The following is a 15,979-nucleotide window of genomic DNA, read 5'->3' on the forward strand; positions in this document are numbered from 1 at the left end:
GCATTTATCCGATTTATTCACAAGTAATAGTCTGTCAACACTTAAGGCTCCTCTGCCACAAAGACTGGAGCTGCTCTTACATTTGTGTTGAGCTTTGCGACGAAGGAATGGCACCACTGTCGCCTCTATTTCCTCAAAGGACACTGATCGGCCCGATTGTTTTTTTGAGCTGGCAAAATGGATTTATGTGATTGCATACCTGTGGTATTGCAAATCCAGCTGCCTCGCTGGGTAAACTTCAAACTAAGGGTTTGATGACTATGTCATTTTAATGTATTGCAGTCCTTTTCTTTATAACAAGCATGAAACAATTTCTATTTTCGTTCCCTGATGTCTCGGTCCCGGTAATTCAGTGTTGCATTTCCTACCTTTTTAATGGCATATGACACTGAAAATTTAATGAGAGTCCAGCAGAGAAATTTGCTGCATTTGGTATCGTTCCCGTTATAAAACATTGCTTGTGATCAGGTAAAGAAGCAAGGTTTTTTTTTTTATTTGATAACTTTGAGTATCTGTGTTCTTTTACCTCAAACAGATAAATGGCAATATAATAATACCAGGATTGCCATAGTAACTATTGTTTCATGAAGATGGTTAGAGTAGGGCAGGAGAGCTTGCCTCTAAGTGCTATATGTGATTAAAAAGGTACATTACACGTGTTGATATTAATTGTTCCACAATCAAGTCTACTGCTACGTTGCCCTGAAGCAAAGGGGGTAATGAGAACGGGTGAGGCCCCGTGCCTGGTTTCTGTCTCGTTTCTCCCCTCCAGACTAAGTGCAGACACTTAAGCTGCTTGTAACCCCAAAGGTTGACTGGTATTCAGATAATGAGCATTGGAGTAGTCAACATGGCAGGGCCAGTGCTCACTCTGAAAGCATAAATAATCCTTTTATCTATACGGAGGAGACAGTTTAGAATTTAGAAGGAGGAGTCTGATTTTTTTTTTCCTTCTCTTTTTTTAAATTTATTTTCTTACTGTGATATACCTCCATACATAATACATAATTTCTCTACATTGGTGCCTCCTTCAGTCCTGGGATGGGTGATAAATTAATTATACCGCAAGCAGATGAGGCGAATGAAAAGAAACCCTCCCCTCTCTCCCTCTCCCTCTTCCCCTCTGTTTCTGTTTCATCTCATGCTTGTATACATTTGTATTATCTATCTTGTATTCATCTATCATTTGTATTCAGCTAAGGAAAGTTGGTACCAAGCTGTAATACGTAGCCATTAACCCGGGGGATCAAGGCAAGAAGAGGCAGTTAAAAAAGAGGAAGGGATTCAAAGAAGGAGGCAGTGTTTTTTTTTTTAAAAGAAATTAAGAGCTTTAAATTGAACTGAAATCAGAATTATTTTTTTTTCTACAAAATCAGTGTCTATATCCTTGATGTAATGGCTCTGTGGAAAGGCACTTAAGGTTGTAAGTAATGTTACTTCAACAGAGTAAAGCAGTGAACCAACTGGGGGCCCTCATAAGCTGTTGCTTTGTCGCATCTGTGGTTTGGTCATTTCCAACGTTACTTTGTGACCCCTGTACAACACTTTCTTTTGGTAAATATCCACACATCTCTTGAGGAGGCCACTGGGGAGGTTGCTGGGTAAACCTTTTATAGGTAATATTTCTGGGGCGTGGTCCAGTGTTATAATAACACTTTAGAGGTGTTAGCTTAGCGGGCTAAGCTATCAGTGTCACGGCATGTATCTGCTGTCTGATTAAAAATAAAAAAATAAAAACACAGGACGTAATTCTTTATTTTGGGGTAGTTTGTAATGATTAAACTGTGAAGTTTATTGTTTAATAATATAGATGTTATTTTGGACAATAAAATATCCTGCGTCATTGCATTTATATCTTTGTCAAGTGTTTTATTTGAGAGGTCATTGCAAAAAAATGTATAACGTATATATTTTGAATTTATAAATAAATCTTGTTTGATCTATCAATATTTAAATTTATTTTCTTTCATATATTACTATCGGCATCAGCCCCCCCCCCCAAAAAAAAACTCCAGTATCTGCCAGGCTCTATCGCAAAGCATGCTGGGACCTAAAAGAGGTTGGATGGGAAAAGGACACTGTGGCTGAATAAAGTGAGGAGGACACAGTTCACAGTACAGACATTTATCTTCCACTGGCTCACTATCTCCACCTTGTGCAGCGCAGTCCTGCACAATAATAATAATAATAACCCTGTTGTGGAAGACAGAGAGTGCAATTCACAGCGTTGAAGCGGAAAAGTGCCAAATCATGTGTCGGCAGCAAGGTTATTAAAGATGAATTCATCTCAATAACAAAGCCAACAGCTGAGTAATCAAGGCCTTGTGGAGGCCGAGTGCTTAGTGACTTTTTGGCTAGAAAATGAGAGCCTTGAATCAGCCATGGGAGTGAGACTATTGATTAGACACAGGCTTATGCAAGTGCAGATGAGGGGGTTGGTTGGACGCGCACGCGCACATGCACATGCCCTGTGTGTGTGCGTTACGTGTGCTTTGCGTACACACACAGGCATGAGCATGCACACGATTAGGTAGCCCAGACAACCTCTGACAGTGTTTCCTTCTTACCCTCCAAATGTAATTACTGCTGTGCAACCTTTCCTTTCAGCCCAGACAATAGAAATGTCAGGGGTCTGATTTTTCTCAGGCTCTCCGAGGTGGTCGCAGCTGCCTCTTGTTTGGTGTTTGTTTGGTCAGAGGTGGAGGTAGACACCTACACAAAGATTCATCCTCAGATTGGCCTATCTCAGTAAAGCAAAGCTGCAGTGTAGTCTTTATTGTAATGCCTATGGACATTAGCTTATTACAAACTGTCTGCAAAATACTGCTGCTTGATTAATGAATACACCAGAGACGTAATAATGTTCACGGCTTTCATATTGTGGTCGGTGTTGGGCTCTGAATGGAGATAAAACTTTATTTTTGCACCATCATAAAGCCACAGTTTATGTCCATCTGAGTCCAGAGGCTTCTTTTCTTGTCTCCTCAGTGCAAATCTTTCCCACCACACACTCATATCTTTTTTTATTTTATGTTATTTTTTTACCTGGTTGCACCTCCTACATGGTCTATATCTGTAAACACACAGTTACCTGACCACCGTGTTTTACTGAGATGAAAACATTCTGACACCGGACTGAATTTTAAGATGATAAATGCGTGCGGAGCGGTTGGAGCCAAGCATGGGACCCATGCCAGATGCAGATGGGCTCTAAGCTCTTTGAAATGGAAATGCTGCTGCAGGAGGCTGGATGCCCTTTCTCAGTGTCCAGCTTCTCACTCAGGTGATGGAAACTGAGTCAGGGAATGCCCTCTAACCTCTGCTTTCGTTTGTGTGTAAGTGAAAAGATTGGAAGCCCATTAGGAAGCAGCTTGAGTTATTATCATAGTGCAGACTGCTGACACACCCAACGGACGGGAAATAATTGGGATGCATGAATTCTTTTCCATTTTTCGTTTTCTTTCTTTCTTTCTTTCTTTCTTTCTTTCTTTCTTTCTTTTGTTCACACTGTGTTACCAGATTTGAATGTACAGACAACCAAATCATGCCTCACTAAAGTGTTAAAATAAGACCTTGCATACTGTTTCTCTCTAGAAGCCTTGTAATATGAGCACCTACACACACACACACACACACACACACACTCGTACAGCACGTGGACACAAACCACAGAGCTGGTGAGAGACAGGTTTATGTAGCCGATTTGTTTTGGAAGCCAGCCGTGTCCTTGTCCCTGCTATTTCTCTCCCCTTCTCCCTTCTCTCCCCTCACTCTGTGTCTGAACCCGCTGTCCCCTCCCAGCATGCTGTTTTCCTGCTGCCGGTCTTGTGACGTACTGCAGAGCGTCTCCGGAGAGCCGTCTGTTTATCTCCGTCCCTCCCCGCCAGTGGAGCAGCCGTGTGCAGGCTCTGCTGTGGCTTAATTGATGAAATGTTAGAGCCCTCATGAGATTTTCGGGTGTTTGTGCATGCGCGTTCAGTGTGTTTGTGTGTACTGTATCGGTGGATGTTTTTATTGTGATTCTGTGTGTGAACATCTCGCTGGCAGAATGTCCACTTATTGAATTAGTGTTGATTCATGAGCTTTAGTCAGCAATAATATTTGCCCAGGTGTGCGCAGCCTCCCAGGCTTTTCATTGCATGGCTCTCCCTGCACACTGTGGAAGTCTACTCTGAATAATTATAGGAGCCGAGGAGAGTCCAGTGTGTGGATAGTACTTTCTCTTCCTACTTTGCTGAACAGCTCTTTTCTGGGGCTTTTTTTAAGAGACATCTTGTTTTCCAACCTTAAGATATGAGGGTTGATTCACTTATATGCATCTTTGATATTACTTTATTTACTGTAATCTATTGCACATAACAAAAAAAGAGGAAGCTATTCCTGACATACAGCTTTGCAAGAGAAGTGCAGGGCTGCATGAACAATTAAATAGCAGCCAGATATTTTAAATGAAGTGTCCACATTGACGGCATGCGCCAGCGAGCAGAGCCCCCCTTGGGTTGAGGTAATGGTCGCTTTGCTTCTATTTACCCAACATCCTGCAAATTTACTGCAGCTCGGATGAGCTGCTGCCAGTTTAAACCACATTGGACTTGTGTATTTGGACATACAAAATTTAAATCCTCTCCAAACTTTCTTTCACAATAGCTTTCTAATTAACAACAAAACTGAAAGACCTTTCATGAAACACTGTTGGAAAGCTGTGATGAAGGTCACATTTATTGTGGTAATCTGCCAAGTTCAACACTCATACACTGATGCACAAGTTTACAAAAATAATTAGGCCTTACCTTAGACTGCATGGACAATGTGCATCTGTATTATGGACCTGTGTTATATGTGAAAAAATGATAGATTAAAATGAAAAAGTTATGAAAGCATTTGTCAGACTTTGACTTTGAGAATTTGTCCTCAGCATAATTCAGATCTGCAACTTTGGATTATTTTACTAAGTCCTTAAGATTCTTTGTGTGCACACTCAAAGTTATGTTTACATTTCGTGTTACTTTCATGTTACCACCAACTGCTACTTTCCTATTTCTATTGTATGGGCTAGAGGTGGAACATCATTAAATTTGAGTTAAGTGTTTTTGTTTAGTTTTTTTGGTCAAAGTGCTCTGATTCCAGCTTCTCAAATGTTTATTTTGGTTCTCTACTCCTATGATGGTAAACTGAATATCTTTGTGCATCTTCTTCGGAAACACTAATCACCATTTTTCACCATCGTTTGATATTTTATAGACCCAACAACTACTCGATTAAACAAGGGAATAAACGACAGATTCATCCAAATTAATCCATAATTTTCCAAATCAGGAAAAATTCTCAGTCTTTAATGCTACATGTAACTGATGGAATTACATTTGCTTAGTGCAGTTTTGCACAAGCGCAACTTACATGAGCTCAGACACACCAGGGGTGGAGATGGGACCTGTGATTCCTGTGTAAATGGTTCTGGCGAGCTGTCCTCCCTGTGGCGGACACTCCCAGCAGGGTGCTGTGCTGCTGCTGCTGGCTAAGGAATGCTTTGTCATGCCACTGTAGGCAGGGTGGCGCCCAGGAAGAAGGAGACTGTAGTCAGCCTGCGAGCAGCTCTCGTCAGCAGCGAGAGACGAGGAGCAGGTTGTTTTCTCATGCAGCTGCGAGAAGCAGTGGGACTTTGATGTGATACATAATGAAAATAGACTATCATTCTGCTTGTATGTGTTAATGGATGTTGAATTTTTAAAAATGCATCACCATCTGTATACATAGTATAGTTTTAGCCTCTCCATAGTGTTTATTTATTCAGTGAGGGGTTTAATAAATATGCATACAGATGTTTAGCGACACTGTTTACTTTTATCTAGATACATAAGCTAACATTTGGAGCAATAGGGTGTAAACAGCATCGCTCCAGGGATTTTGGTAGTAAGCGCAGCACGAGTAGCACATCTCTCATTCACTCAGCTCAGATTTCCGCTAGATATTCGAGGGATTTGAACTGGGAAACCCTGCAACAATCCTACTTCTAACCTTTGGCTCAGGCTTCCCAAATACTTCCCTTGCTGATTCATCAGCCTTATCTACCGCAGCTGCACATTTGCATCCTAAGAGGCTGACTATACTATTGTGCACTTGATATATCTAAGCCATGATCAGCTTCTGCTGTAGCTCAGAGTAAGTGTGAGTGAAGGGATCGCAGATAAGCCCCTTTTGAAACATGCATTATATAATGTGCTGCAGAAACCCATCTCTGCTCACTGTGTGTTTATCCGGGCTTCTAAGCCATAAACAGTCACCTGAAGCTGTGGGGTTATTGTGCCTTTCTCTCTCATGTAATAACATCCGTCCCCCTCACTTATTCTCCAGTGTTCATACAGGACAGTACAGAACTAATCACATGTACCATGGGGTGCTAATTTTTTCAGTGCAAGTATAACATTGTAGTGGTGATCGGAGGTGATAGAGGTGGCTTTTGGTTGTATTTTATTAAATGAATTCTGAAGTTGCTGAAGCTTTTCTCTTAATGTCGTCATCATCTCATGTATTTTTCACAGGCAGCCTTGTCGTGCAGGTGTCGTATATCAGACTTTGTTCTACTGAGGCTATCATGTTGGCATTGTTGACCAGACTTTGCTATTGCCCATTGTTTTTACATAAGAATGTCACAAACATTTTTACCAACACTATGCCAAAATAACTAGCTTGTTTTTCCCTACTGTTATATGGGTGCATAGCTAGTTTTTTTTTCTCTCAGTTTTATTTATTATATTTTTATTTTTTCTTGAGAGGAAATAGACAACAGTTTTTACCTTCAGTGAAACAAAAATGTCTAAAGGCAACATTGTGTAAAATCAGCATTTTGTGAGATTTGCCACCGCCACAGTTTATGAGTGCAACATCACTGTTGTAAATACAAATTCCAGGTCTGGGACAATTTTGAAGACGTAATGTAGGTGCTAACTACAAACAAACCTCGTTGCATCATTACAATATTATGTGTTGAAAACTTGTATGTAGGTAACGCTGTGATCCTGCCCTCACACTGGAGTTGCATAGTGTAGAAACAAGTGATAGGGGGGCGGAGTGGCTGAGATGGAGACACCATCCACCATATAACAAGATACTGTACCATCAAAGTGATTCTGGAGCTTTTATTTCAAGGTAGACACATTACTGTGACAGGCCTAGACTTGGAGTTATTCTGAGGATGATGTTTGTCATTATCGTAGTTGGCAGAATTGACTCAGCTACTTTCATGGGTGCTATTGTATCAAGACAGTAGAAGGGGGTTGCAGGGCTGATTGTTTTCTCAAATTCAGGAAGTGATTTATTTCCCTACCAGCAGGACAAAGGCTGTTAGCGCTGTCGGCTCTCAAATATCATCTGACAGTTGGGAAGCACCTGACTGGAGTGTGTGCCTGCCTATGCCCGTCTGCATTCATGCATGTCCCTCAGCCCAACCCTGCTTTTTACCAGGCTTGGAGACTGCTGTCACTCCTGAGCAGAGTGGAGAAATGATTAGCCAGCTTTTGACTGACCTTCTCCCCCATTTTGGATGTAGCTTCAGGGGGCCCTTGAACATATAACAACCTTAGGGTGTATCTAAAGTGAAAGGCTCACCCTTGCATAGTACCTGCACTGGCTTTTGTCAGAGCTGGATTGGTTAACAGCAGTAACCCAGTGCGATAATACACTACTGAAAAAAGGAAATTTCTACGTGTATGTGACCCACTTGGCTCCTGATGATGAAAAAGAGTTGAATGTAGGCTTAAAATGGTGATGTCTCCAAGGGGAAATTTGATTTGCCAACATTAATGCTCATTTACTGTCATTTACTGTAAGGATCTGGGTCAAAGTCAGGGTGAAAAGTACCTCACAGAGGAGGGAAAATGGGTAAGGTGATTCAGGCTTAGCATGCTGCTCTCATACATTATGGAGCTCTCAGAGGCTTTGTGTTGAGGCCTGATCAGGGCTGCACTCACAGGAGAGCAGGATGGCTCCCTCTAATGTATCTGGTCAGTGAAGTAGGTGTCTGACACCTGCCACTTCCCCTTGGTGTTTGGTAAAAGCAGTGCTCCAGCCTCAGCGTTTATTTTAACACAAGCATGCTGAGGGCCGGTAATCCTCTTCTCATTTGCTGAAGCATCAGTACAGCGATAATGTTAGTGATACAACACAGTCGTGCCTGCAATTTAGTGTTAAGTATTAGGATAAAAAAAATAATGGCAATTTATTCTCATAACCAAAGCATTAATAGCACATATCAATCATGTCAAGAGTTTCTTTGAGTCAGTTTGGATGAAGTGGAGTGGTTAACTTTATTGTCTCAGTGCCATTATTAAAATGTATTAAGAGAACAATGGATGTGTGGAGACATCAGTTTCGGGCTTTATGCAAGTCTGTTCCTTAACATTCACATTTTCATAATTTGAATCACAAAAGCCTCTGACTGGGCCGATAGTCTTCTTCATGTGGACTCGTCAAATTGGAAGGCGGTGAGGCTTTCAGTCTCTTCTGTGTCGCTTTCGTCTTGTGTGACCCCCGTCACCGACAATGTTTAATCACCCAGCCGAACCACTGCAGCCCTTGTTGTTTCTCCTTTGATTATAGCAGGGCCCTGGGACAAAGCAAGGCACACAAGGTAGCGCCGTCATGGTCAGCTGAATTTTTAGTATGAGAGTTAGAGCGAGGGAGGGGTCCGGTTAATAAGTGACAAGTTTTTTTTTATATATATATTCAAAGCTTTCATTAAGGTTTTTGAATGAAATTTTGAATGTCCATCACAATTTGAACTGGAGTCTTTTTGCATTTTTCTTTAATGAATATAACTCGTCAGTTTCAGATTTCTCTGTTAATGATTATACATAAATGTAATCCAGGTGATCCCTTCCCTCATGTGCAGCAAGCAGGAGGGCAAATAATTCTTTGATTATAGTGTTGTTTTTGAAAGGCTGAATATTAACAAATGCGGACTGGAGCAGAATATTTCTAATAAATTATAAAGTAGCAGAAAATGGAAATACTGAATTGAAGTTGATTTAAATTAGAGATGCACCAATTCCAATTTTGGCCCATCCTGATTTGCTTTCTTTGCATACACATATAGCTTATTTAATAGTCGGTTTTACTACAAACAAAGTTAAATGTATAATTAAACATAAGAATAACACATCCTGCTACCCGGGGCTCTTATTATAAAAGGTAGAACCAGAAGGAGTCTGTCAGTAATGTGATGCTGTTGACATATGAGTGGGATAAAAAGTTTGCTGCGGTGGTTCAGACAAGGGATCTTTTATCCTCTGAGCCAATGCGTGTAAAACTGGTCAGTTTCGGTCCTTGGCTGGTCGATCGGTGAATCTCTATTCAAAAGTTGTACGTAAGTACAGAACATACATTAGTCAATTACATTCAATCACTGGTGCTCATTAATCATTAAGCCATTGTTTTATTTTGGGACATCTGATCTGACTATATTTAGTGATTGTATATACTGGGTTAATTCATTACAGCATTTGTTAGGATTATTCCACGGCTAATTTTTAAAAAAAATTTTCTTTAAAGAATGAGAGATGTAGGTAATTGAAAGATAGTTCAGGTCTGAATGTGTGCGTGTGTCTTGTCCCACTCAGCTGTCTGTGCCTGCCTCCCGGCATATGTCTGCGCTGTCTAACTGTATGTGTTTTGTTTTGAAACCGGTAGCTGGCAGATGAGTCGTTATCGCACAGCTTTAATTTGCCGCTCGCGTCGTCTGCCCAGTCCCAGGAGTATCCAGCTCTGATATATCTGTTCTCTTTAATCACCAACACCACCACCCACCGTTGCCATGGTTTTCACTGCTCAAATCCTGGGGTGACAGTTCCTCATCAACACTCTCCTGACACACCTAGCTAATTATCTGATGGTTACTTACACAGTCAATACGACGATCCCCACACCTCCCATCATTCAGTCTGCCTGTGTGCCTGCCTATCTGTCTTCTTGTTTGACTTATGTGCGTATTTGCATAAATCTGATAATAACCCTGTGCCACAGAAATCATATGATGTGAAACTAATACTGAAAGTGCAATAGCCTGGGTCAGCGCATGTCGTAATTTTACACATCCTGGAGAAGAGACCTCTAGAGTCCTGCTGCAACTTTAATATTGTGGACTACAGAGCTGCAGATGTACACAGATGCCAAGCAGAGCCGGAGAAAGACTGACGGACATTGATCTTTTTCTTTTCTCTGTGGCGTGTAGTGCAGTGTGATATTGCTCTGGGTTTCTCTCGGGTCCGATTCTGTGATCTTGGGCTTTGTGTTGCACTAAAGTGAAAGGGTAGCCAGGAAAGATAAAAGATTGGATTGTACTGATTATTCCCTTTGGTGAAATAAACTCTGGAGCTGACTGGTTGTCAAAAATCACAAAGTTTCAAGGGAATACACAGTGAAAGATAATTAGCCGGCTGAACATGCATGAGCATCATAATACAATATCTGCAATAGTACTGACCATCAGGATTAGTTGATCAACAGAAAATGTATAATGTATAATGTATAATGTAAAATCTATTAATCATTGTTTTCATTCATTAAGTAAAAAAAATGCAAAACTTTTGCTGGTTTCAGCGTCTTGAGTATGATATTATGCAGCTTTTCTCTGTTATATGTCTCCAGTCTGTTCTGATTGGTCGAATCTCTCAGGCCTGAGCAGGCATACTGTGTTTCAGCATCCACTCTGACTGTATCTTACTGACATCACAACCCTACGAAAGTCCTGACAGCTCATTTAAAGGCACAGTTTCCTCATATGCCCTGTGGCATTTCTCCATGAATTGATGGATGTGATACTTTCACAAGACTTAGACAGCAACTAGAGCTGCTGTGTAATCAAAAAAGACAGGAAATGTCAGTTTCTACAATATGGGATCTTTAATAACAAATAAGTCACACATTAATTGATAGTAAGGATCATTTTTTGCAGACGTAGTGACTTTGAACAGTGTATTTAGTGCAGGCCATATTCTATTATACTGTACATCAAGATGTATAGCAGCAGTATAGATAGTTGATAGGTGTTTACTAATTAAGTCAGAACCTCTAGCTTAGGAACTAAAACATATTTATACATTCATGGCACAAGAGCCTAATAGGAATAAAACAACCACAATAATGTGAAGTTTTCCAAAATATGTTCCCATCAATAAATACAAGAAGGACAAAGTTAATAGTAGACATTTTTATCATTGCAATACATTCATCAGCAGTGCCTGGGATCTCTCAGCACATTTCTCTCCATCTGTTCGTTTCTGTCTCGCATCGCTCTGTTTTTGTTTGTTCCTGTTAAATCTCTCACTACATACACACTGACTGCATCAGTCCGTCAGCCTGAGCCCAAAGTAAGATTCATTTCAGACTGAATGCCGTCCCTCCATGTTATTGTGGCAGCTGAAGTGCATTTCAGGTCAATGATCCATTTATCCGTCAAATTGAGTGTGAATACAAGAAATATTGGATGTTTATGCTAGAAATATCATCATGTTTCCAGACGGGTTTTCACAGTCTTGTTGAGACGCTTAATGAATTGAACTATTAGACAATTTCAAGTAAAAAAGACAAAAAGTTCCCTGGTGTCAGGTTGGAAAAATGTGAACATTTGCACGTTGTCTCACTCGTCTCTGATAGTATAAAGACTTTAATGTAATGCAGTTGACTAAACAATACATTTGAAAATTTCAGCAAACAATAGTATAGCAGAGAATAATCTTCAAAAATGAACCAAAAAGTTAAATAATTGCTAGTTTGTTGCAGACATATTATTAATTAATCAGCTATTAATAAGAAAAATTACCCATTTTTGCTGTTTGCAGCCATTAAAAGAAAAGGTTGGTCTGCTTTGACACAAATTGATTAAAGGAAAAATAATCAACAAATGGTATCCCTATTCTCTGTGTAAAAGCCAACAAAGTCTTGAATTTAGTAATTCTGTCCCCTATTATACCTCATCTATGATGTCTTATCTGATTTGGTGCCCAGTGCAGTACAGCCATCATTACAGATGCACATTAGCCACAGACAGACAGACGAGACTCGGGTCATGGATCCACAAACCCCGTTCAGTCTGTCTCAGAGTGATGACATGAAAAGTTGACAAGATGATCTGTGCTCGGATCTCATGCCAGATTAGGGTCCGTGGGGGACTCATAAAAGTCCTGAAGGCCAACTGAGACAGCATGTATGCAACTGCGTGTATAAATTGGCATCAGAAGGCTCCAAATCAAAAGCAACACTTGACTTTGCTCCGTCTCTTCGCGACTATTTCCCCTCATGTCCCTCACGGATAGTACAGTAAAATACGGTTGAGACAGTCCTTAATTTAATTCTACGGAGTGTTAAGTGCTAAATATTCTCGCCAAGTGGATTTCTTTGAAAGGACTCTTAGCCTTCTAGCAGTGAAATAATTGGGCTGTCATTGCATTGCTGGGGTTTTTCCCATCCATTGCAGGCTGGTGCAATTCTATGAGGACTCTGCCGATTGCCACTGTGTTTTAAAAAGCTTCCTCATTGAAGGCCCCCTTTAATGTCTAGTACCAATTGGCCTCTCATTCGCTCACTCTCGCTCTATTTCTGTCTCTTTCTCTCTCATCTCTCTCTCCCTCCCTCCCTCTCTGTCTGTCTGTCTTTTTTTTTTTTTTTTTTTTCCTGCTCTTCTGTGCCAGTGCTCAGCAAGTTCATACAACTGCTTTCATGCCTGGAGATCTGTGAAATAAACACAAATGTTGGCCTGGCTCATGGACAAGGCGCAGAGTGAATAATGATTGCAACGCAGGAGCTGCAGCCGAGGCCGTACACTGACCAGACCCCTCTCTGCTCGGTGGCAGGACGTCAACAAACCCGTCACCATGACGACACAAAGACACACTGCACACATTTGTCTGCTTGAATACTTTTAATCCGAGTGCTTTTCTTGTGTCTAGAAAGACAAACGTGTGAGGTGTGTGCAGTGTGCTGCATGTGTCTGCACACCATAGTTGGGAGGGACCTCGGCTTCCTAAAAAGCTCTTAAAAACATAATCTGATCTGAGGTGCAAACACGTGTGCGTTCCAAATTTTCCAGAAAGTCTGGCCTTCATAAATTTTCATTTCATTGTATCCTCTGTGCTGCCAGGCCTGATAGGCGCTCCACTCCCCGTGTTATAATTATCTATAAAATATGGCAGAATTTACATTCCCCAAGGTGCAAACTTGACTAATTACAATATCTTCCTTTCCCTTTTTTCTCTTTCAGAGGAAATCAAAGAAGAATCAGAAAAACTGAGGTAAGTAATTGATTAATTACATAACACAATAAGGCATATAGGGTCATTTGATGGGGTTTGTCTATCTCTCTGCGTGTTCAGGCACTGTAAAATGCATGGCTCAACTGCAAGCCTCTCTGTTGCTTTCGCCTGTGTTCCGACTAGTAAAGGGGATTAGAGCTGTGTGTGTGTGTGTGTGTGTGTGTGTGTGTGTGTGTGTGTGTGTGTGTGTGTGTGTGTGTGTGTGTGTGTGTGTGTGTGTGTGTGTGTGCGTGCGCGCGCAGTGTGTTTTTGTTTGTGCCTCTCTGCCTGGCCTGTTCTCAGCAGCCCCTTGCCTTCTCATTAATGGCTTTCTTCACGAACCCCTGCCTAATGCTGAACTTGTTTTTGAAAGTGTGTGTGTGTGTGTGTGTGTGTGTGTGTGTGTGTGTGTGTGTGCATGCTCATGTCTGGGCTGCCAAGTAACGTGGGCTTTGGAATGAAACGTAGCATGAGTGCCACCTCTCCTCATCCCCATCCTCTCTTCCTCCTCCTGCAGTTTTCACTTTTACTTCCCTCTCACATTTTTATCCCTCACCGTTTTCCCCTCTGTCACCCTGCTCCATATTCACTGCCCATTATTTCTCTGCAGCTTTTCCTTCTCACAAAATTAGCATTACCAGTACCCAACTTCATTCAAATTTTGCCCCTAAGGTTGGGTCTTCTAGATCAAAGATAGATAGATGTAGGCGATGTGTGCAGCCACACCCAGCTCATACAGAAATGCTGCTGCATTTGGATTCATCTCAGGTATTTTACAGCTCTCACCCATTGTTCTGGTTATATAGATGCAATAGTCTCGCAGTTCAAACCAGCAATACAGATATGTTTTTTTGCGAGCCTGCAGTCCTATTTAAATTGCTTCCTTTTGTGCATTCATTCTGTAGCATAGTCGCATACGAGGGCAGATTTCACAAAGACATTTTGAAAATCACAACAGTACTGGTGGGCATGTCTCACTCTGTCACTGTAGATATAAACATGCTGATGTTACACATATTCACCAACCTGCGAAAGAAAACTTTTAAGATCTGTAGAACAATCTACACTCAAGGTCCAGTTAATTGCTTCTTCATTTCATCATCAAATCAAATTAGCTCATTTGTCAACTGTAGATCATCATACTTTCCCATATTCTCAGTACTTTTAGATCATCTCAGCTATGTTGTTTTAAAGCAAGTACAGTAAAAGGAAAACATATTTAACTTTCTTGACATGAGTTAAAATTACCAGATCAACACACTTGGATCTGATAAATATGAAGCCACAGCAAGCAGGCTAATAATCGTACAGACTTGAAAAAACAGGTAAACAGCTAGCCTGGCTCTGTCAACACGTAAGTTGTATCTTGTTTCTTACCAAAGAAACCAAAGTGTATCAGCTTTTTTCCAAGGTCAAAGATAAACTGTCAAGCTCTGCATTTAAGATGCATTACCAACCAAAGACCAGACAACACTGATCATATAACATTAGTCATATTATATCGATCCGCTGTCATGTGTCGTCCCTTCCATGACACAAAATGTGCCGCCAGCTACAAACGCAGCACCCCACGACAGCACCAGGGAGTCGTTGATGCAGACCCTGCTGTCTGACTGAAAATTGATGGCCATATTATGTTTTATAAGCAGGCTAAGTCTGACGTCGAGCTGATTATAAGGGAGAGAGCAGGCCAGCTGACGTTAAGCAGGGAGTCCGGAGGAGACAAGCTCCCTGGAGACAGACAACACAATAGCTGAGAGAGATGGAGGCTGGGTCACACCACACAGCTGAGCCGACGGCGTGGAGGCTCTTTGCTGAATCACAGCTCCGCTTTGATCTCGTTGTCCAAAAGGATTCTGAAAATGAAGAGAGGGGTGTTAGACAGATTCACATTTTTCCAAATTTCAATGTTTTTGTAATTTTTCCTGTAGCTTATTTCCACTCTAAATGCTCCTTCATTTTTGGCGCTCACTAGCTGTTTTCTTCTGTTTTTTTTGGTTCGTTGTTTTTTTTTCGGTTTCCTTCCTTCTCTAAGCTCCTCACACTTCCTCCCTTTCGTCTGTTTCTCTCTATGAGCTCTATGATCTCTTGATCTCTCGCTAATTCCTCTTTAATTCATGCTACTCCTGTCTTTCCTCTTTGTGTTCAAAACGCTCTCTTTATAACATTGTATCCCTCTTCCCTTCCTTTACAAGGCACTTCATCCTCGTCTTCTCTTTCTGTCTGCGATGTTGCCCGGCTATACTCAGTGAGGTCGTCCCTCTTAAAAGAGCTGAAGTCATCCTTTTTTACTGCCAAGACATAAACAATGCCTCTCATCCCTCCCTCCCTCTTTCCCTCCCTCCCTCCTCTCTACAGTCTGGGTGTGGTGGTTGTGCTCAGGGAAGCTGTAGACACATGGCTGCTGAATGCAGTGGTCCATACTTTATGTTTCTGTTTTTTAAGAATTCAGGAAAAAATAATAGCTGTATCATTTGATTTAAGGCTTAGCGGGAGATGCTTTGTCAGCGTGAACATGTGGCAAAGTCTGAGGCTGAATAACGAACCTCAGGGATTAGTGCCCCTCCCTGGGAGAGATCAAGTGAAAAATTTGAAGCAGTCAGGCACTACATTAAATTCATCGTAATAAAGATTTTCTTGGTCTGCATTTTCCTGAGGAGCAGGACAAGAAGTATTTAGGCTTAACGTGTCCTGTT

At 41.3% G+C, this 15,979-nt stretch overlaps 1 protein-coding gene across 4 annotated transcripts in view; it reads left to right on the forward strand.

Moving 5' to 3' along the window:
• The window catches only part of arfgef1 (ADP-ribosylation factor guanine nucleotide-exchange factor 1 (brefeldin A-inhibited)), a 52,548-nt gene that overhangs the window by 5,423 nt on the left and 31,146 nt on the right, over positions 1-15,979 (forward strand). For all 4 annotated transcript variants that reach the window (XM_037078586.1, XM_037078588.1, XM_037078587.1 and 1 more), the window contains exon 2: positions 13,253-13,283. In XM_037078586.1, the coding sequence (XP_036934481.1) occupies positions 13,253-13,283 (31 nt within the window). The remainder of the gene's footprint in view (positions 1-13,252; positions 13,284-15,979) is intronic.

This window comes from Acanthopagrus latus, chromosome 19 (genome assembly GCF_904848185.1).
Source record: "Acanthopagrus latus isolate v.2019 chromosome 19, fAcaLat1.1, whole genome shotgun sequence".
In the NCBI taxonomy this organism is placed as follows: Eukaryota; Metazoa; Chordata; class Actinopteri; order Spariformes; family Sparidae; genus Acanthopagrus; species Acanthopagrus latus.